The following is a 23,079-nucleotide window of genomic DNA, read 5'->3' as shown; positions in this document are numbered from 1 at the left end:
TTAACAAATCCTGAAAGGGGGAGATGCATCCCCCACCCCTAGGGACAACTGTCTCTTTCCGAGTACTTCAGTCCCCCTCCCCAGTTAAAGCCCCCACTGATGGGTCACAGGGGAAGATGGCAAATGCCCATCTAGACGCAGCATTCGTGGACTCCTAGAAGGGTGAGGGCCTGCTTCTGGGTCAGCCAAACCTGAGCAGAGCACTAAGTCCCACCTCCTGCTAGCCCTTTGACCTTGGGCAAGCACTTAACTGAGCCTGGGCTGTTCTGAGGATTAAAGGAGAAAATGAATGCAAAACCCCAGGGCTTTCGGGAGCAGGATTGGCATTCACAAACAGGAGTCTTAACTATTTAATCCTCAGAGGGCCCAGAGGCAGCCCTTTGGCCACAGGGAGCTTGTCAGATGCAATTCCCGAAGACCCAGGACTGCTCAGGAACGTTCCCCCACCCTGAAAAAGTACCCTCCTGCTTCAGGCCAGGCGAGGGGCTCTATCAGGCGCCAGAGCAGTGACTGCTCTCCTAGATCAGGCGCAGCGGCCTGGCCCATGACCTTGGAAGAACCGAGGAGAAAGCTTCACCAAGCGACAGTACTTTTCCACTGCACAGCTCGGCCACCTCAGCTGGCTTTCTGCTGTGCAGACAGGAGGCCAAGTGCGCCTGGCCAGCCCCATCAGGAACCCACCCAAAAGCGCTCTCAGAGATGGGGGTAGGGACATGCAGTGACTGACAGGCAGCAGGAATCCTGGAGAGAGGAGGGGGATCCCGAATGCGCCAAGGGGAGCGTGGAGACCACCAGGGGGGTCAGGAAAATGTGCATTTAGCAAAGCCCTCCGGTACATTTCAAAAGATTCCTACTCCTTAACTGCCCCTCCATCCCCACCCCTCCAATAAGAATGATTAATCCCGTTCCACCGCGCCTGTGCCGGGTCCCGGGCGAAGAGCAGCGCTAGCCGGCGCGGGGGAGGAGAGAGAGGAGAGCGAGGGGAGGGGACAAGAGAGCTAGCGGTCCCGCCCGGTGATGTAGGCAGCCCGGGGAGGTGGAGCCGCGACGCCTGAAGGAGTCCCCACCGCAGTCTCGCGCTCTCGGTCTACCCCTCCGAGCGGCCAGCCGCCAACCCCAGCTCCGGCGACCTCCCTGCCGCCGCAATTTGGGCGGCGGGGACTGCGGGATCCCCCCCCCCAGTTCGGGCCCGGGGGGCCCCTCCACCACGCCCAGCCCCCCTCCCCTCCTCGCTTCCCGGACGGCTGGAGCTACTCCCGGGGGAAGCTGTTCCCGGACGCTCGGCCGCCGCCCCGGCATCTCGGCTGCCAGCCCGGCCGGGCACCGGGCATCTCCGGGCACCGACTGGCTCCGGCGCCGCCCAGCTGCTCGCGACCCCGGGGCCGCGGGCTTCTGCTCGCCCTCCCCTCCCCCGGCCGCCGGCCAGGACGCCCGTGAGCTCCCGGTGCCCCCAGCCCCTCTGGCCGCCGCCGCCGCGATGCTGCCCTGGAGACGCAACAAATTCGTGCTGGTGGAGGACGAGGCCAAGTGCAAGGCGAAGAGCCTGAGTCCGGGACTCGCCTACACGTCGCTACTCTCCAGCTTCCTGCGCTCCTGTCCGGACCTGCTGCCCGACTGGCCGCTGGAGCGCCTGGGCCGCGTGTTTCGCAGCCGGCGCCAGAAAGTGGAGCTCAACAAGGAGGACCCGACCTACACCGTGTGGTACCTGGGCAACGCCGTCACCCTGCACGCCAAGGGCGACGGCTGCACCGACGACGCCGTGGGCAAGATCTGGGCGCGCTGCGGGCCGGGCGGGGGCACCAAGATGAAGCTGACGCTGGGGCCGCACGGCATCCGCATGCAGCCGTGCGAGCGCGGCGCCTCGGGGGGCTCGGGGGGCTCGGGGGGCCGCCGGCCGGCGCACGCCTACCTGCTGCCGCGCATCACCTACTGCACCGCGGACGGGCGCCACCCGCGCGTCTTCGCCTGGGTCTACCGCCACCAGGCGCGCCACAAGGCCGTGGTGCTGCGCTGCCACGCCGTGCTGCTGGCGCGGGCGCACAAGGCGCGCGCCCTGGCCCGCCTGCTCCGCCAGACCGCGCTGGCGGCCTTCAGCGACTTCAAGCGCCTGCAGCGCCAGAGCGACGCTCGCCACGTGCGCCAGCAGCACCTCCGCGCCGGGGGCGCCGCCGCCTCGGTGCCCCGCGCCCCGCTGCGCCGGCTGCTCAACGCCAAGTGCGCCTACCGGCCGCCGGCCGCCGAGCGCGGCCGTGGGGCGCCGCGCCTCAGCAGCATCCAGGAGGAGGACGAGGAGGAGGACGCGGACGCGGAGGAGCGCGAGCGGCCCGAGGTGCTCAGCCTGGCCCGGGAGCTGAGGACGTGCAGCCTGCGGGGCGCCCCGGCGCCGCCGCCGCCCGCGCAGCCCCGCCGCTGGAAGGCCGGCCCCAGGGAGCGGGCGGGCCAGGCGCGCTGAGAGCGCGGCGGGGGGGGGGTGCGGGGGGAGGGGCGCGGGCCTCGCGGCCCCAGCCCCCCGCCGGCCTGACTTCCAGCCTCCAACCCTGGCCCTGCCCGCTTCGGCTCCCCTCTGGTCCCCCGGCCCTTGCCTCCCTCGTGGTCTCTGTTGTTGTCTGCCCCGCGTCTCATCCTGGCTCAGGGTGACGCCTGATACGCCCTTGATTATTGGGGGACAAAGGGGAGGAGAGCAGCAGAAGTACTCGATGTTCGCCTCTCCCCCACATCCGGAGTTGCTGAGCGCCCTCCATCGTGGAATTGCTCGTAAGCTTTACAACAGGTCTTTGCCCATAGACCACCCTCTCCCTCCCAGAACAACCCCTCCAAAGAAGGGGGAAGAAGTTTCCAGAAATCCAGGAGGGTGGCCCTGGACGTTGGCCAGGTGGAAGCCGTGGTCCTGCCCTTGGCCAGTCAAGCCTTCCTCCCTGGGATGGGACCAGTTCTGGGCAGGCATGCTTGCAGAGAAAGAATAGTGGCCCGGGAGACCGGAGGCCAGGTCCAAGGTGGGAAGTGAGTCGGCTGCCATATACACAAGGAAGGATTCTCAGGCCCTGTGCCTGGCCTCTCTACCCCTTGGAGGATTTCTGGACTTCACTGCTCCATCTCCGGAGAAGACTGGGCTGGTCCTACCAACCCAAACAACAGGTTAGAGCAGGTAACAGCCCTCTGCTCTGGGCAGCTGCCCAAGAGTATGCCCTGGCACCTGGCACCCCCACAAGACTCCACCCACCCCACATCTCTGCAGACAGATGTGTGGGGTTCCCCACTAGGTGCCTCCAACTAGGACCAAGATGGGGTCTCCAAAGGAGGTAAGGAGAACCTTTGGCAGGTGCTTGAGGACACTGACCACCCAGAAAGTGGACACAGGAGGGATGCCCTCCCGTCCCCTCCCGCCCCCTGAGTCGGGGCTTGTCAGAGCAGGAGGGTCCTGACAGCAGTTGGGTTCTCATAGCCGGCTGAGGAAGGAGAGTGTGTTCACCCAGCAGAGGGAGTGGGCCCCCTGCCCAGGTGTCCCAACAAGGCCACAAAAAGCCCAAAGATCTATGTGTCACCAACTGATCGTTGTAAATAAAGTGGACCTGCTTTTTCATCCTTGTCTCCACTCCTGTGTTTTGTTTGATGCCAGGCCTGCTGGGGACAAAAACACTATCAGAACCCTAAGGGACAGGAGAAGACCCTAGGAAGGGGCCCCCTGTAGCGGCCAGAGCCAACCGGCGGGATTGGCGGGGAGAGGCTACTGCCAGGAAGCTGTTCCCTTAATGTCAGGGAAGGAGACAGTAGCAGGTGTGACAAAACATGCGCCAAGCCTTGGAGGAGTGTCAGCTGTCTGTCTCGGCCTCCCAGAATGTCTGTCTGCCTGGGCACTCAGAGGCAAGTGTCTCTGGGACATTTGGCAGGGAGGGGGCCCGGGGCTGGGGACTTCTCATCAGCCTCGCCTCTTTGGGAAGATGCCCGTGTACATCGGAGCCTGTGGTATGCATCCGGGGTCTCCCCAGTGATGAGGAGGGGGGCAGGTTGTAAAGGAGATGGGGTGGGCAGCCCACTTTTCTTTCAGAGGAGCTAGAGAAATCTGCCCAGACCTTTGTGACAGGGTGAGTCTGGAGCTTGGATATCTTCTTTATTCCTGTGCTGAGCTGGGCACTGATCCCAGACTTCTCCGGAGCCCAGACGAGTGGCCCTGCAGTGGCCGGCAGTCAGAACTGTTCTGTTTCCTGGAGCTGCTGGAACAGAGGGTACTGCGGCCGCTTCACCTGCAGAGCCCAGGCAGGGTCGGGGTGCCTCGAAGGGGCAGGCTGGACGGGGGAGGGGGGACGACAAGGACCCACCAGCCAGGATGCCCCGCATGTTCATGGCTCCCCTCTTATACATTGCCAGCGGCTTTGTGGGCGTTTCTCCCCATTTGCAAAAGGAGAAGAGGACGCAGGAAGATGTCAGACCTGGGAGAGCAGGATGCGCTGCGGGCGAGGCAGCTGCTGGTGTTTGAGGCAACCTCAGCCGGAAACAAGGTCGCAAGCACACCCTCTTTAATCAGACTCACGGGGCAGATGCTGCCCCAGCGCCCGTCTTGGGACAGGTACTGAGCTAGACACTGGGGGTCCAGGAGTCCCTCCCCTGGGGCTCTTACCGTCTTAGGTGAGGTGCACATGATTAAAGGAGTAGGTGCTGCATAACAATTCCCAGGCACGTTCTCAGCCTCAGCTCCTACTCCACTTTTCTCTGGCAGCCTCCCAAAACAGACACACAGACACACACACACACACACACACACACAACCACCTCCTCCCTCCTTCCCTCCTTCACACTCTACTCTCTATACCTGGAGTTAGAAGACCGGGGCGAGGGAATTCTGCCTTCTTAGCAGCTGTGTGACATGGGGCAACTCACTCAGCCTCTCTGAGCCTCACCTTTATTAACAGTAAAAATAGGGATAATATCAACCTCACAGGCTAACTGTAAGAATGAAATAGAATCCTACCCGAAAACGCTTTGGTAAATAATAAAACACCCAGCACATGTGCAGAACAGCCATTTTACCCAGAGGGCCCTTCTCTTTAGATTAGGACTTCAGGGTGCTTCCCCACCACCCCACCCCGCCCCATCCCTGCAGCAGTGGTCACAAGTTGTCTTCCTGGCCACATCTCCACCTTCAATGTGCAGGGTGGAGGGGAGGACCCAGGGCAACTTCTGTCTATCTTCAGGTTGAGGATGACATAAATCACAGCATAGTACCAACTGCCACCAGGCTACAGAAGGGGATCTCTGGGGGCATCACTGCCACCAAGTGAGGGGGACCACTCCCACCTCCATCTCTGCACTGACCTTGGCTTTCTCCCTGATCTTAGGCACAAGATGGAGAAGAACCTTGAGCCATTGGTCAAGCTGTCTGGTGCCCCTGCATTCTCTCTCCCGCCCGCCACAGGCTCCCCACCTGTAAAATGAAAATTGGGTGGGGTGGACCAGTGGTTTTCAAATCGTGTTCCTCTGATTCCCCAGGGGTGCCCAAGATGCTGCTGTGGGGAGTGATGGGGAGCTGAGATGGGAAGGCCCCCCAACCTGCCTCAACTGAAGTAGCCTATCTGTTTTCTCTTTGGGGTTTCTGTGATTCCCTTTGAATAAGGGATCTTCCCGATTTTTCTTTTTTAAGTTGAAATCATTGGGTGACCAGCTACATGCGTCCAAGGTCTGTTGGGCTGACGAGGCCTAAGAAGTAACGCTGGCGTGTGTCTTCCTGGGACTCCTTGGGCCTTATTTCCCGCTCTCCTGATGCCCCTCCACAGCCGCTGGGCTGTGACAAATGTGGCTTGTGCCATAGCCCACAGCTCCCAGGGTCAAGTGGCTGGCCCACCCATTAATGCCATCCTGACTCCCACTGTTCCTCTTCCGTACGGGGATCCTGTTCCCAGTTCCCCAGACATGGCCATGTGCTCCCACCTCTAGGCTCGGGCCTGTTCTCACTACCGGGGATGTCCTCTTTGGCTACACTTTTTCAAATCCTACCCTCTCTTCGAGGCCCAGCTTAAATCCCACCTCCTCCAAGCTCTCCCTAATGCATACCCCTCCTCCACTCCTGCCAGATCTGGGGGTGATCTCTCCTCTCAAGCTTGCACAGGATGTGGTCCTCATCACGTTACCCCTAGGATTGCTCTTCTTATGTGTGTCTCTCGTAGAAATCCATTTCACTTCCCCGCCCCCTTCGGTACCTTGACCACAGCGGGGCAAGAGTCGATGCTCGATACTAATGTGCTGAATGAGTGCATGAATGAGCCAGATGGAAGAGCCATCACAGGATAGGAAACCAAGTGGGTGGAGAAGCGTTCTTTCTGCCAAGCTTCTGCCTGGAGATGCTGAAGAACTATATCCTCAGACGCCCTGTTGAGACGGATGGCTATTCTTGGGGAGAACATCAGCAGCCTGACATGAGGCCACTGGGGGAAACCAAAGCCGCCGTCCCCGGGGTCTGCTCAGGACTGGGCCTTCTCGCTCTGTGGACTAGACCAGTGCCCAGCACAGGGCTGACCCTGACAGTACAGAGCAGCTCCTCGTGGGGACCAGCCACCATCCAGGCATGCTGGCTGGGCAGCAGGAGGACCATGCAGACAGCTGCAGTCTCCAATTTTAACACACAGGCGGTCGCACCCGGGTTTGGGCGTCAGACACACCCGAATGCCAGCCCCAGAGCTGCCCTTGGACGGCTGTATAACTTTGGGCAGGTTTCCGAAGGTTTCCGGAGCCTTGGTCTTCCATCTGTACAAACAGCGACAGATGAGTCCAGGTCTTACATGGTTGTTGGGAGGATGAAGGAAGGCGCTGCCTTTGGGTAATTTATTTTGCACAGTGCCCAATGAACTCAGTAAGCAGTAGCTGCGGCTTTCTGTTTATTATTACCAGGCTAGCTGACGCTGCTAACTGGCAGCACTGGGATGAGATCAGGTGCCTGGTCTCTGAGACACTTAACATGTTGCTTGCTCGCACCCTAGGGTGGCTCTCCGCCTAAAGTTCCACCATCTCTAAATCATGGGAGGAGATTCAAGCACAGCTTGTCTCATTTTTGTCTCTAGTTGAGCAACCGACATAAGCCCGATCACCTTACCTCTAGATTAGACCTAATACCTTATGCTTTTTTTGTATATCCTTTTCTTTTTGCCTTAGCACCCGGCACAATGCCAGGCACACAGCAGAGCACGCCGAGGTGAATGAATGAATGGGTGAATAAGTCAATGATTAGCTGCTGCAGGCCTTGGTGCTGACACATGGCCTTCCCAGCCAAGGTGTTCAGAAAGCTGGGAGGTCATTCCTTTGTGAGTGATGGCTCAGCTTCTCCTCCCCCCCACCCCGAACCCTGTTTGTCCTTGGCCACAAGCTATGGAGACGAGGAGGATGCTGCTGGCTCAGGGACCAGGCGGTCCCCAGGAGAGCACAGCTGGAAAGGATGGAGGGGGCTGACATGCAGATGTCGTGAGTCTCTGAGCCAGAATGGTCCTCTCTCTCCCTCTGCTCCATCTTGCCTGTCCAGGAGCACATATGGGTTTGCTGACTGATCCAGAATAACTGAGTTTCATCATCCCCAACTTACAAGTGGACAGGAAGCTGGGCAGGCAAGAGATTGAAGGGGAAGCTGGCAGTCCAACCACCATAAGGGAGACCCCAGCTCAGGAGAGCAGGCTAGTACTGCTGCGTGCTGGGACACCTTGGCAAAGGGGCAAAGGAGCTGGGTGGTACTGGAAAACAGGCAGATCTTGGTTTTGCCTGCCCAGCATTCCCCCTTTATGGTGGAGTCTGCTTCCTCTTCCTCCTGGGAACACAACTAAATTCTCCCATTCTCCCCCTGCGCTGAGGTGTGGTCATGTGACTTGAGTTCCAGCCAATACAATTCATGAATGTCACCTTGGGGAGGGGGGTGCTGGACAACAAAACATAACCTTTGCTTTATTCTCCTGCCTGCCTGCTGGCTGTCATCACCCAGGGTGTCCTTGGAAGCCGTGTGTTGAAGATGACAGAGCCTCCACCAGCCTGGGTCCCTGAATGACCGCATAAAGTGGAGCCCCACCCCTGCCACCAAGGGGAGCAAGAAATAACGTTTTCTTATTAGCCACAAACATGTCAGGCCTGCTGCAGCATAGAGCTTGCCTTCTTGTGACCCGCTGCCCTGGTGCTCCCGGTGGAACCACCATCCCCCACTCTCAGCTCCTGGCTTTCTTTCCAGTGGAGCTGGCTTCACACACATGGCTCCAGGGGAGGACATGCAATCCAGGCCTGACCAATCAGAATGGCCCATCTCTTCAGCTCCAGAGGTTGGCTCAGGGATGGGCATTAGCCATCAGAGCCAGGGGAACTTAGTTCTGGGGCTATTGCTGAAACTTGGGGAAGAGAGACACACTTTCTGCCAGAGTTGCTGAGAGGTGGGGAGATATTATCTCGTGTTGCCGGCAGCCATCTTGCCGCCATGAGGAAAGAGAGCCTGAGGGTCCAGCACCGTGAAAAGCAGAGGGGGACACACAAAGAGCAAGACCAAGTCCCATGACATTGCTTGAGCCCCTGGATCCCACCACGCCTGCCCAGCTCTGTTTTAGGTGTTTTCAGTTCCTCGAGCCAATAAGTTGTACTTTTTGCTTAGGCCAGTGTGAGTTGGGCTCTGTGTCCCTTGAGTTAGAGAGAACACTGGCCCTGCCATCACTGTTCTCATTGGGTCCCACGCTCTGGAAAAGGGGGGATCATTGAAAGGCTTCAGGATCTGTCACAGGTCAGGTCTGATTATGGGACATCCAGCTGGCTCATGGGATCCCAAAGTCCCCAGCCCTTTCCCTCTCTGCGGGCCCCCAGTCTTCCATCCTTGCTGCCCCTCGCACACCTTCCCAGTCCCCTCTGTGGTGCGGCTTCCCTCCCTGTTCATGGCCCCTGTGTCTCCATGCCTTTGACTGGGACGTGGCTCTGACCCCGAACCCATATGCCTCTGCAGTATAACTAAAGCCTCTGGCCTCATTCAAGTGCTAGAGCATGAGGCAGATGGGTGCAACTCAGCCTCTGCATGGTCCCCCCAGATCACGAATCCACCCTCCTCCACTCAGCTGCAGCTGGGGAGTGGGCTCATCAGATGTAAAGGTGGCCTATTAAGCCAATCTCTGAGGGGACCTTTCATGGGGAGGGTCGCTTCTGACAGTGGTGCCGAGGCTGAGCAGGCTGATCTGGAAGGCAAAAGCCTGGAACTGTCTTTTATTCATTCTGGGATGTGGGCAAGTCATTTAACTGCTCCGAATGTCCATTTTCTCTGTCATATGGAGGCGATACTCAGTGGCTCCTGCCCCAGAGGGTATTCTGAAGGGCCATCCAAATGGGATGCAAGGCCAGAGAGCTGTGAAAAGCATCAGGTTCCATAAAAGAGCCTGGGACAGAGTGCTTCCTTATTGGCTCCAAGCCAAGGAAGCTGGAGTGAGGCAGCTCCATACGCCCAGGCTGAAGGGCTCCCATTTGGAGGAAAGAGCCCACAGCAAAGGAAATGAGCCCAGAGCCCAGAGAGGGAGGTTTAAAATAGACATCTGCAGGGATTTCCTGAAGGGGAGAGCCACACGGCCAGGAAACAGCTTGTGGAGCTCCAAGGATAAGCTCCCCACCTCTGCGTGTGCACACACACCACCCCCCAAGGTGGACTTGGGGGATGGGTGGTGCACTCCTGTCTGCAGTCAGAGGGGACCCCTGAAGACCCTTGCAGCCGGAGCTACCTCTGAAGCTCTAAAGCAGGAATGGGGAAGAGCGTAACCCCACCTGTGGTCTCCTACCCACAGGCCCTGGACAGTTCCAGTGCATCTCCGGTTACCGAAGCCAGCCTCAGATCTGATCCATCGGAGCCTGGATGCAGGGAGGGGAGAGGGACATTCCAATATTACCGCTCACTCAGTCTCCAAGGGACAGGAGACTTGCATCATATCAACCCCTCTGCCAAATGCCACTGATACACAGGTGCAGATGGCAGGATGGACTCTGGGAAGTCTCCCGCTATCCTTAGGGGAAGCATCCAGGGGGATGACTTCCGAGGGCTAAGCATTGCCCACGTAGCAGTGCATGTTCTCAGTGGTAGTAGATGTCTGCAAAGATGTGTCCCTTAGCGGTCTGACTCCTTAGACATGAATTAAATTATTTTTCTAAGATTATAAAAGTAACACGTTTTTATTTGAAACTAGTAAAATGACAAAGATGTAAGAAAAAATTAATACTCTCTCCCAACCCCTCTCTATTCCTTGATCCCCATGCCCTCCGCATGCACACACTGCTAGATAACTAATGGTACAGACCGGGGGTTCCTCTCTCCCACTGTTTTCCTTACTTGTGAACATAAATAAACCCACATACACACATATAGAGATTTTGCCATTTGGTGGCACAAAAATGGAGTCATTGTCAAACACAATCTGCAACGAGCTTTATTCTCACTTACATCATGCGCCGCACCCCCCACCCCAACCCGTTCCCTGGATCTGAGTCTCCTTCTCTTTCAATAGCAACACAGTGTAGTCCACCATCTTCTGTTAATGATGTTCAGGTTGTCTCATGTTTTTAAAAGCACCTAATAAATGCCTGCTGTATGCGGATCTCCAGACCACACCTCCAGGAATTGGACCGCAAGTTCTAGGAGCTCTTTCAGCTGAGACATCCCAGCACCACAGAGCTGGAGGAGCCCCTTCCCAGGGCTGAGGTCTAGCAAGAAGGAGCAGAGGTGTGCTGAGCATATCCACATGTGGGCTGAAAATAAATAGGAACAAGAAGAGTTGACAAGAATTCCTGGTGCTAGGATATCTAGGCTGGAAGGGCCCCTAGAACTTGTGGTCCAACCCCCTGACTTACAGAGGAGAAGGGGGATTTGTCCAAGGTCACTCCCTGACCCCCAGTTGGAATCCTGGCCTCCCTGTGGGTTTCCCAGCAGGTAGAGGAGGTACTGACCATCTATCTAGGGCTTCCTATGCTCCAGGGATTGGGCTGCAGACCAGGGATCCATACCCTGCATTCATTCAACTTTCTTTTGATAAATGCTGAGTGCCTACTGAATGCCAGGCACTATCCTAGGTGCTGAGGAGACAGTGAACAAAACACACGAAGATCTTCGTGTCCACATCCTAGTGGGGAGAGGCCAACAATCAACAAGAATCATAATAAATGAATAAGTTCTGTTAAAAGGTGACGCATATATGGAAAAAAAAGAACAAGAAAAAGTAGAGTGGCGTAAGGAAAGTGGGTACCTCCTCCTTCCCCTGGTGCCTTGAGATGGAAGATTCCAAGGTTATCAAATTTCTGGGCTAGCAATGGCCGTGGTGGCAGAGACTGGTTAGATGGTCACCAAGCCCACCACCTCTTCTTCCAGGACCAGAGCTACACATTTCTCAGCCGGGCATGCTGCCAGATGTGGCCATGTGACTGAGTTCTAGCCAATAGCATGTGAGCTGTTTCAGGACTGGCCCACAAAAGCTTGCCCTGAACACAGCCTTGTTTTTCCTCTCCCCATCAGCCAGCTGCATGGACAGGACACCAGGGGGCTAGTAGGGAGCACGGCCTCAGGTGGAAGGGGTCCGGCTCCCTGAAAAGGGGGGGAGGGCAGATAGACTCAACCCCCCGCCCCCTGATCAGACTTCGCATGAAGGGTAAGAGGGCTCACCACAGGGCTTGAAGACCAGGGAGGTGGTTTGCAAACCATTTCAGGCAGAGAAGAGAAGCCAGGGGCTTTTAGATCTTTTTGAAAGACTTCTCGAAGCCACGGCTTTTCTTCTTTTCTTACTGTCTCCCGCCCATCCTACTCCACATCCCCCACTCACCCATCCATTTGCTTATTCATTCAACTAATATTTATGGAGCACCTACTATATTCCAGGCACTGTTTTAGGCACTGGGGATACAGCAGAGAACAAAGCAGATGAAAATACCAGCCCCCAAGGGGTCTCCATTCTCTCCAACCTACCAATCATCAGACAATAAACCAAATAATAAGAAAAGAGAACACTATTACTAGACCTATTTACAGATGAGCAGCCTGAGGAGCAGAGGTTAAGTGAGGTAAGCGGCTATAATTTTGATTGACTGTAATAAAAGCGCACCTGGGAGCCTGGGAAAGACAAACCTGCCATCTTGTCATTTCTCAAAGTGGGGACTTAACTGCTTTACAAGGCAGTGGGGCTCCTGAGGCTCATGAGCCAAGAGCTTAGGTTCATTCTGCCTCTCAGCAGCCAGGTGGCCTAGAGCATGTTTCTTACCCTTTCTGATCCTCAGTTTCCCCACCTGTAAAGCACAGGTAATAACATACTAACCTCTGTGGCCGACTGCTCCATAACGGCCTCTCATGAATTCTCTCTCCCCATACCCACTCCCCCATGTGGCCCCTTCTCACGTTGACTCTGAACTTGGCCACGTGATTTCCTTTGGTAATGGAACTTCAGCAGACATGACTCAAAGCAAAGGCATGAAAACTGCACGATGGGGCTTTGCTGTCTTGGAACTCTACCATCCCGTGGAAGAAGCCCAGGCTGGCCTGTAGGAGGCACGTGGCCCCGTCCACAGTCAGTGCCCAGCCCCAGACATGCGCGTGAGCCCATCTTTGACCATTTAGCCCCGATTGTGCCCCTACGTGATTGCACATGAGGGACCCCAGGCAAGACCATCAGAAGAACTGCCAGTTGAGACCAGTCCACATTTGCTGGCCTACAGAGTGGTGAGCAAGTAAAATGGTTATTCTTTTAAATCAGTGAGGGTTGAGGTGGGTTGTTTTGCGCATACAACAGCCTCAAGGCGGGTTTCTGAGGATTCAATGAGAAAATGCATGGAAAGCATTTAAAATCCTGTTTGGCACAAAATAATAACTCAATAGAATGTAGTTATTATTAATACCGTGTCATTTGGGGCCAAGTTTCTTAGTTTCAGGAACCCTCCATGTTGGCCTCTTTAGTTACTCAAGTGTAAAGTGAACTGATTCTGGAGAATTCTGTGAGATCGCTTGAATCCACCTGCGGTGGCTACAGACTGGGAGGTTAAGGGTTACTTGGGTGGACTTTAGCCTGACTACTCTTGAATGAGGAAAGAAAAAGGAATTTCAGGCAGAGACTGGATGGCCCCAACAGAGTTATTTAAGGTTAAGTAACCAAGATTGGCAAGTCTGTTATGGATTCTTGGGTGTTTTCTGGGGCCCAGAGTTTGCCCTGAACTGTACGTTGGGGGCTTCTTTCCTCCCTTCCATGTCTGTGTTTTGAACCTCTACTGTGTGCCAGGCACTGGTCTAGGTGCCCAGGACACAGCTGGGAACAAGATAGACAACCATCTGTCTATAGGTAGAAGGACAGTACACCCGTAACTAACACTATTAGACAGCATTCAGCGTCTGAAGGAACATGGGTAGGGTAACAGTAGAGAGTGATGGGGAAATGCAGTCAGGAAAAGGCTTGTGGAGGGGGCCCATGGGAGGACCCCAGGGAAGGGACGTCCAGGAAGAGAGAAGAGCCTGTGCCAAGATCCTATGATGAGAACCTTGGTGTGTTTGATGAGGCTAGCAGCTGATGGCAGATTGGTGGGGCCTGAGGCCAGAGGGACGGGCAGAGCCACTTAGGCCATGGTGAAGACTCTGGGTTCTCTTCTGAGCAATGGAAACTTCTGGAAGCCTTGCATCTTTGAAAGCTCACTCAGGCCACTTTTTACAGAATGGGATTGGGAGACGGAGACACAGAAGAAGCAGGAGAACCAGTTAGAGATGCAGGTGGGGACCAGTGGTAACTTGGACTAGGATTGGAGCAGTGAAGATGGGGAGATGCAGCAGGACTCAAACCTAGTTTGAAGGAAGAGCCTGGGCGTGGTGCTGCAGTGAGTGGGGGGATGAGAGGAAGCGAGGTCTTGGGAGTCACTGCCAGGTTCATGGTCTGAGTAACTGGGTGACTGGCCATGCCTTTAATGGAGGCACAGATGGGGCAGGACCGGGCAGGTCAGGCGGCTGGGAGAGGGGAGAAGCAGTTCTGGTTCAGACCACCTTGGATTCAGATGCTAACAGACCCCTCAGTCAAGAGGCCAGAGGCCGAGGAGGCAACTAGGTAGGCAAGACTGGCTCCAGGATGGAGGCACGTGATGTCTGAGGCCACGATTCTAAATGACATCCCAAGCCATACTTCTGGATGGAGTCCCCCCGGGGGAGAGAGGAGTGGCAGTAGACAGAGGCAAAGAGGGCCCCCCCATGCTTGGTGGCTGAGCGGAGAAGGAAGGAGCCCAGAAGGAAGGAGCCCCCTCTGCAGACACAGAGGGGCAGGAGGAAACTGAGAGATCAGGGCGTCCTGGAAGGTGAGTAAAGAAAGTGAACGAGAAAGAAAGCCTCCACGCATTGAACAACACTGCAGGGTCAAGGACGATGACCTCAGAAAACTGACTAATGTCTTTGGCAAGATAGAGGTGATCTCAGCCAGGGTGACTCCAGCATTAAAGAGAGAAGTGCGAACCAGATGGGGAGAGAGTTTTGTTGAGAGCACCTAAAACTGGGGGTGACTGGCAGGGACGGAGGTGGCAGAGTCTTCTCTCTGTCAGCCTCTCGCTCCCCCAGCACATGGCTTATAAAGCACCAGAAAGGGCAGGTATTGAGCCCTGGGGGACAGTGGGAAACAGGACAGTCCCCTCCTTCCACTTCAGCTTATAAGCCACCTCATGAAGAGGTCTTTTCAACCCCTCTACCCAAAGTGGGGCTCCTGGGCTAATCTCTGTGCCAGATCCAGCTCATATTTACAAAATTCAAGGTCCCTTTGGGGAGACTAACCCTGATGACTTGTTACTCCCTTCCTTGCTAACTAGAGTAGTGATTTGGCCTTAAAGGAGAAATACTCGGGTGCTTGAAGAAGCAGCTCATGAGGGGCCCTGATCTGGCCTCCTTGATCAGAGGCTTCCTGAGGAGCTGGCTTTTGAGTCAAGCCCCAAAGGACAGTGCATCTCAGAGAAGAGCCGCTCAGACTCTGAGAACAGCAGGTGCAAAGGCCCTGAGGCAGCAAAGAGTTCAGCACCTGAATGATAGAAAGTAGGCTCTGGAGAATCATGACCAGGACAGTGATGGTTTGGGAGCAACAGCCTGTGAGGGACATTAAAGAAGCTGGATGTAGAGCCAGGAGGAAAGAAGACTGAAAGGGGAACAGGGGTCAGGAGGTAGGATCCCTGTCCCTGCCAGTCTGCCCAGCCCTCAAAGCTAACACCTGGGAAAAGGAGCAGGAACCTCCTCCCTCCTTGTGCAGTTCCAGGGTCCGGAGGAGAGCACTCTATAGGTGGAATGTGGTTTAAAAAGACCAACGGGGAGAGAAGTGACAAGGGACAGCTGTGATGTGTGGGAGTGGGTAGAAGAAAAGAGAAGAGGCCTTTCACTTTAGACGAGGTCAGGAGGGGGCAGGTCAGGCCCTACTGTGTATGGGTCTTGGTCCTTTAATCAGCAGTCACTGAACCCCCTTCTTCTCCCCCTTCAAACCCCACCCCGGGGAGATTTTCATCTGTGGATGGGCCTCACTGTTGGTGAAACTTGGACCATATAAACTCCCCCATTTGAATCTTTGCTGGCAGGATGGGGCCATCCCAGCCCCCCATCCCTGCCCCACTATGGGCCCCCACTCAGGGATCCTCTCATCATCCTTCTCCCATTTACTGGCTTCCCTGAGATCCCCTCAGCATCAAGACTGGAGGGAGGTGGGCACAAGGTGTCCTGAGCCCTACAAGGACCTGGCCTGCACGCCTGACCCCACAGCCGGCGTACTGAAAGGGCCTTCCCCCACCCAACACGCCCGCCAGAGCCCCACCAGGGAAAGCAGGAGGCTCCTCTCTTTAATGAACCAGGGCTTGCCACTGGCGTGGGAGAGCCTCAACTGAGCTGCTCATGCGCAGGAGGAAAATGCAGCTGCCTATTTTTGTCACGTGTACCCCTCCTTAATAGCATCTAGGGTCATAAAAATCATGGGTCCCCTCTCTCGCTTGCTGAGGGATTCGGTGTAGGGGATTTCACCTCTGAGCCTCGATCTCCTCATCCGTGCAATGGGCAGCACATCTCCCTTGCAGGGTGGCTGTGAGAATACCAGGTGTGTCACAGCGCCCAGCTCAAGGCCTGGCATGTGGTGGGCATTCGTCAAACTCTGATGACCCCCTTTCACAGCTGCCCCATCCAGTCAATCACTTCGGCCGTCTTTTCCCTGGGACTAGCCATGGCCTAGAATGTTCTCCCCAGCATCCTCCTTTGCAGGCTCCAGAACAAGCCCACATACCCTTGACACTTCGAAGGTTTTACCATTAATCTCTATAGGGCAATGGAAGTAGCAGAACAGTGGACAGTACCTCTGAGCCATTGCGCATGCTGTTCCCTCTTCTTGGAATGCCCTTCCTTGCTTAACTCACTGGTGAGTTACTCATCCTTCAAAATCCAGCTGTAATAGCACTTCCTCTGGTGGGGGAGTTTCTTGCTGCCCCCTCCCCAGGCAGACAGAGTCCTCCTACCCCTCCTTGCAGCCTTGACCCATGAGAGCAAAGAGCACTGCACAGACACATCCTGGCTCACCTTGGTCAGAGGCGCATGGAGGGTAAGCCCAGCGGGAGCATCTTTGCAAGTTCCCCTGCTGTGTCCCCCCAGGCCAGCCTCTACCCTACCCAGGGATCCCTGGAAGGGAAAAGGATTCATGGTCTCAGAGGTGGGAACTCAGCCTTTGGACCTGGGCCATGTTAAAAATTAATCTACAAGTACGTCATGCTACCCTGAGTAGGCCACCCTGCAGAGAGTTCCAGAAGAAGTTGTCCCTCCCCCACCAGTTCTGCCCTACTCCTCTGTCCCTGGAGCTCAGAGAAAGGGAAGGACGGGCCCTGGAGCTCCCCTGGGATGTTTGGAGCATGGAGGCTATTGTCCATGGGCCCTGGGCTAGTTACTCAGAGAAGGAGTGGCTCAGCCAGTGAGTTAAACAGGGAAGGCCATTCCAAGAAGAGGGAACAGCAGGTGCAATAGCTCAGAGGTACTGTCCACTGTCCTGCTAGACTTCCGTTTCCCTTCCCTAGACTCAGCCAAGAAGGTCCCCCAAGTCCCAAGGCTTATAACACCTATAACGTTAGCATCAATAACAATAATTGCTTGCAGTTAGTGAATATTCACTACGTGTTAGGCCTCGTGCTAGGGGCCCCGCGTGCATTCTCTCATGTGATCCTCAGAACAAACAGGCCAGAGAGGTGCCGTTGTTACCCCCACTTTATAGATAAGGAAAATGAGCCTCAGAGAGAAGCTAAGTGGTGATCAAGGTCATACAGCTAGTCCACTGGGGACCATGACTTAGCAGGGGCCCCTTTTTACAAATAAACTTATAAGCTTATTTAAACAGAAAAGATCGGGCGCCTGGGTGGCTCAGTTGGTTAAGCGACTGCCTTTGGCTCAGGTCATGATCCTGGAGTCCCGGGATCGAGTCCCGCATCGGGCTCCCTGCTCGGCAGGGAGTCTGCTTCTCCCTCTGACCCTCCTCCCTCTCATTCTCTCTGTCTCAAATAAATTAAAAAAAAAAAAAATCTTAAACAGAAAAGATCGGTACTTTATTAGTGCGTGTGTCTTTTTGGTTCAAACGTATACATTTACCTAATCTTAAGTCAATCACTGAAAACCATGAGCCATTGTAATATTTTGAAAATCTCGAGTTAGAGCTCTTGGCTGATCGTTCAATCTTACAGCAGCTTTAGTATCTGTTACTCTGAAGTTTTGTATGAACGTAGCTCAAAAATCCGCACTCTCATGGATAATAGCCACAAAGGTAACTATTCGTGAAGAGTTCACCTGCAGTATTTGAATACACTCTAACTGTTCTGATTCCGAAATCTAAAAGAGGCATGACAAGCACATTCTGTTTAAAAACAAATTCATTATCTAAAAGTTACTCACACTCCTAGCAGAGCAGAGGGTCAGGAGTATTCAATCCGTACCACTGGCAGCCAAAGGCACATTAGACAAAAGGTCACCAGCTGTTGTCAAACCGTCTCACTCAGGGGTTAGTGAATAGCAATCTATCTAGGTACTTCAAGCAGAAAGGAATTTAATCCAGGGAACTGATGCTTACAAAATCATTGGGGGACTGGAGTAGTGGAAGTCAGGGGGTTCAAGGTCATACTACAGTAGCTGCCAAGGTCACTACTACCCTCTGCTGCTGCGGCCGCCCAACTCTCCCGCACCTATGACGCTGGTGACTAGACTCTGGAACGTACAGTCCAGTCAGAACTTGCCCACCAGCTATTGGTATCGCAGGGAGATAGCTCAGTCCCACGTGGGGCTTCCACATCACACGTGAGCGAGTCTCATCGGCAGAAACTACATCTCATCCAGACCCTAGCTCCAAAGGGTCCTGAAGAGGTAGTGTTCAGTCATTTCACCCCTACAATAGAGGGCAGACCAGAGGAGGAGTCAGAATGGATATCAAGTGCCAATGGACGATATCCAGCCCACTGCGGTGCTGGGGACACGCTTTAACGTGTAATAATGGCCAAGACTTGCCTGGTGTTTAACGAAGCATGGTAAGCGGGGGTGCTCCAGTATAGTATAGTACGTAGAGTGGTGGTTATAGTATAATTGCACATAGGCAGAAATTTGAGAAATTCAAAGGGAAAAAAGGGTGCTTATCAATGACATATTTAAAAGAAGTGAAGGGCACCTGGGTAGCTCAGTCGTTAAGCGTCTGCCTTCGGCTCAGGTCATGATCCCAGGGTCCTGGGATCGAGTCCCACATCGGGCTCCCTCCTCGGGGGGAAGCCTGCTTCTCCCTCTCCCCCTCCCGCTGCTTGTGTTCCTGCTCTCGCTATCTCTGTCACTGTCAAATAAATAAATAAATAAAATCTTAAATGAATGAATGAATGAATGAATGAATGAAGTGAAAATGCAGCAGACTCGCTCCAGGCTCTAGGGCCCCTGCGGCGGTCTCTCTGCTGGGAAAGCCCTTCCCCCATAACATCTGTGAGATAGGTGTTCAATCCCTCACCTGCTGCAAGTCTTCACTTCTCCATGAGGCCGACCCTGACCACCAGATTCCATGCCACGACCTGCCTCTCCCTCATCCTCCCCCTGACCCTGTTCTACTTGTTCTTTTTTTCCATAAGACTTGTCGCCTTCTCACATACTATGTGATATACACATTTATTATGATCATTTTTGTTACCTTTCTCCCCTGTTAGAAGGTAAGCTCCGGAAGAGCAAGGGTCTTTGACTGCTTTGTTCACTGATGCATCCCAAGAACACGGGACAGTGCTTGGCACATAGTATTTACTCAATAAATGTGTGTTGAATTATCGAATGTATACACAGAGAAGGCAGTAGAAATTTGATTCCCAGGTCTACAGAAAAACAAGTTAACTCTGCCCCATTAAAAAACCACTGGAGCGGGGCACCTGGGTGGCTCAGTCGTTGAGCACCTGCCTTCGGTTCGGGTCGTGATCCCGGGGTCCTGGGATCGAGCCCCGCATCGGGCTCCCTGCTCCGTGGGAAGCCTGCTTCTCCCTCTCCCACTCCCCTGCTTGTGTTCCCTCTCTCACTGTCTCTCTCTCTGTCAAATAAATAAATAAAATCTTAAAAAGAAAAAAAAAGTCACTGGAGCACCTGGATGGCTCAGTTGGTTGAGCATCCAACTCTTGATTTCAGCTCAGGTCATGATCTCAGCATCGTGAGATCGAGCCCCATGTCGGGCTCCACACTCTGCGTGAAGCCTGCTTAAGATTCTTTCCCTCTCAGGCGCCTGGGTGGCTCGGTTGGGCGACTGCCTTCAGCTCAGGTCATGATCCTGGAGTCCCGGGATCAAGTCCCGCATCGGGCTCCCTGCTCGTCAGGGAGTCTGCTTCTCCCTCTGACCCTCCCCCCCTCATGCTCTCTCTCTCATTCTCTCTCTCTCTCTCAAATAAATAAATAAAATCTTTAAAAAAAAAAAAAAGATTCTTTCCCTCTCTTTCTCTGCCCTTCCCCACTCCCCTGCTCTCACGCCTCTCTCTCTGGGAAAAAAAAAAAAATCATTGGCCCTCTCCTGTGTATTAACATTCCTGTATGAAAATTTTGGAGCTGTATTGTTCTTCAGTACGATTTTTTTAAAGAGTTAAAAGTACATATTAGGAATGATAGACTTCTGGTTCCTGATTATAATCACAAACTAACAAAGTCTGCTGTCTCCCTCCCTCAAACCCTGCCCTGGGAGTGCCCTAGAAAACCAACTTGGCCGTGGAGTGGTGATGGACAGAAAGAAGTGAGAATATGCTAAGGTGTTGTCTTGTTCAGAAGGAAAATAAAAATATTGATAAGCTTTAGAAATTGATGGGAAATTAGCATAAGCATGAGTCATACTAATTATGGATAACCACTAAAAAGAAAACGAAAATGAATAATTTTCAAACCAATAGAAAAAAAATAAGGATTTAGCAAAGTCAGAAAAGGTGGGGAGGGGAGAAAACAAAAACACTAAATCCAAAAGATATCTGCAGCCCATGTTCATTGCAGCATTATTTATAACAATCAAGATATGGAGCAACCTAAGTGTCCATCGATGGATGAAAGGATAAAGAAAATGAGGTATAAACATGCCATAAAAAAGAAGGATCTTGCCATCTGCAACAGTGCAGAGGTATCTTGAGGGCATTATGTTAAGTGAAATAAGTCAGGCAAAGAAAGACAATACTGTGTGATCTCACTTATATGTGGAATCTAAAAATAAGGGGGGGAAATGAGCTCATAGATGGAGAACAGATTGGTGGTTGCCAGAGGCGAGGGGTGGGGGTGGGTAAAATGGGTGAGAGGGATCAAAGGTACAAACTTCCAGTTATAAAATAAATAAGTCCTGGGGATGTAATATACAGCATGGTGACTATAGTTAATACTATAATGCATATTTGAAAGTTGCTAACACAGTAGCTTTAAAAGTTCTCACAAGAAAAAAAAAAGTGTGTCACTATGTATAGTGATGGATGTTAAGTAGATTTGTGGTGATCATTTCACGATATATGCAAATATCAAGTCATTATGCTGTGCACCTGAAACTAGTATCAGTTGTATGTCAATTACATCTCAATTAAAAGAAAGAGGGGGGGCACCTGGGTGGCTCAGTCGTTAAGCATCTGCCTTGGGCTCAGGTCATGATCCCAGGGTCCTGGGATTGAGCCCCGCATCGGGCTCCCTGCACAGCGGGAAGCCTGCTACTCCCTCTCTCACTCCGCCTGCTTGTGTTCCTGCTCTCACTGTCTCTCTCTCTCTCTCTGTCAAATAAATAAATAAAATCTTAAAAAAAAAAAAAAGAAAGAGGGGATTGACTATGGGGATTAGGTTGGCTTCAGACTCATTTGAAGGACAGACACAGACTCTATTTCAGGAATAACCCCCCGAATCTCACTGCAAAACTAGCCTGGCAGGGGGGCTCCTGCCACCGCTGCTGATTTAAGAACTTCGTGGCTGGTTACAGTCAGGAAAAACGCCATGCAGGAAGTGGCCGGCCCGCCTGCTCTGCACCAAGAAGGCGAGGACCATCCTGGCATAAGGCTTCCACCACAGCTGCCGCAAAGGAACGGAAACACCTCTAACAGTGCATCCAGAAAAGCCACGTGGCCACCTCCTCCCAGGGCTCTACCTTCCATTTTTGGTTGGTTGGCATCTCCCTGGCAGAAGCCAAGCAATCTATGGAAATCCTAGCTGCAAGAGAGTCTGGAAATGTCCTCTCTAGCATTCCAGCCTCCATAGCAGAAGCCGTGATGGAAGGAGCTTTGAAGGGATGCTGAGTAGGGTTGGTCTTCAGTATTGGCCACAGTCCACTCCTTAGTTCCTCAAAATCCATATCCACCCTACTTTCCATTCTTAATCTTCCACAAAACAGCCACAACATGTCGCCACCCAACCTAATGCAAATGTGTCTCAGTCAAATGAGAACATCTTTATCCTTTTCTCAGAAAAACAAATTCTAAGGCTGTCAGTAACCACATGGAGCCTGGGTCATGTTCTCCTTTTCTCCAGCCACAATCGCATCTTGATATCCTGTAATCCATGCACTTAGTGGTAAACTTTACCACCAACAAACGACACTATCCAAAATGGCAGAGGAAGGCGGGACAATTGGAACCATCAATAAACATATATGTGACTCAGTAAGGAAAGAACACATAAATAAGTGCCATAATTCTCATCTCTGTCACAGGTCATGAGGCATTTATAATATCCTTCCTCTGCTGTCTCTCCATGTTCCCTTTGCCTTCAGCAAGCACCTCATGTGGTCAGAGATTTTGACCTAGTGGGATGATCCGAGCTTCATTCAGAAGGAAACTGAGCCCACAGTTGTCTTGCTCATTCTGGGTCACTGTCCTCTTCCATTAACTTTTACCACCAACCATGGAATTAGAAAGCACCCCAGAGGATTTCATGGGATCCAGAGACACACATCTCCCTGCTCCCACTGGCAGGAGCAACTATATTTCCCCCTTAACAACTAGAATCAATTACTCCAGCCAACACAGAACCATTCCCCACTCCAAACCTGTTCATCCAGGGCATGTGGACTCTGAAATGGTCAGATGTTGGTCTGTTTCCAAATAAGTGGGACCTCTGTGGTTTGCCCTGGTGGAAACATTCTTCCTAGCATACTAAGACCTCTAAACTAGCAGAGCCCAAGGTCTTGGGAAGCAAAAATTTTAGAAGTTACCCAGCCCAAGATTCCCCAATCCACAAATTCTGGAAGAGAGAGAAACATCATCTTGCACTGGTGGCCCATTCAGAACATATGCCAACAACAGGCGAGCACTTCAGAGTCATACAAGGTTGTCTTGTTGGCTGATACTAATCAAGTCACCAACCCATAAAGCAAAGTGATTCTGGTGATAAGAGCATGTGGCAAGACTGGTGAATCTCATACTCACCTACAAGTTCTTTACTGCTTTTGCTGAAAAACGAGGCCTCTGGTCAGAAGCAATGCTGTTTGGACTACCATGATTGTGAATAAGACATTCAATTCAGTAAATCCACTAATGATGTTGCAGGCAGAAGGATGGCAGGCAGAGCATGCAAACCCATAGCCAGAATAAATGCCTATTCCAGGGAGGGCTAATCAATCCAGCCTCCATAATGAAAGGAATCCAATGTAA

The 23,079-nt window shown here is 53.2% G+C and overlaps 1 protein-coding gene across 1 annotated transcript; it reads left to right on the top strand.

Annotated features, from left to right (window-relative positions):
- Positions 1-849: 849 nt before the first annotated feature.
- Positions 850-3,580, top strand: FAM43B (family with sequence similarity 43 member B). Its single transcript, XM_035019610.1, has one exon. It carries the CDS (start codon positions 1,478-1,480, stop codon positions 2,450-2,452), a length of 975 nt encoding a protein of 324 aa, XP_034875501.1. The 5' UTR covers positions 850-1,477; the 3' UTR covers positions 2,453-3,580.
- Positions 3,581-23,079: the final 19,499 nt, after the last annotated feature.

Source organism: Mirounga leonina, unplaced genomic scaffold, assembly GCF_011800145.1.
Source record: "Mirounga leonina isolate KUSES-001 unplaced genomic scaffold, KU_Mleo_1.0 Mir_173, whole genome shotgun sequence".
NCBI classification, from domain to species: Eukaryota; Metazoa; Chordata; class Mammalia; order Carnivora; family Phocidae; genus Mirounga; species Mirounga leonina.
Note: the sequence above shows the minus strand (reverse complement) of the source record. Positions and strands in the feature narration are given on the sequence as shown.

Bases quoted from the DNA above. Each gene is read 5' to 3' on its own strand.
- FAM43B (XM_035019610.1), top strand. From the start codon at position 1,478: ATGCTGCCCTGGAGACGCAACAAATTCGTGCTGGTGGAGGACGAGGCC.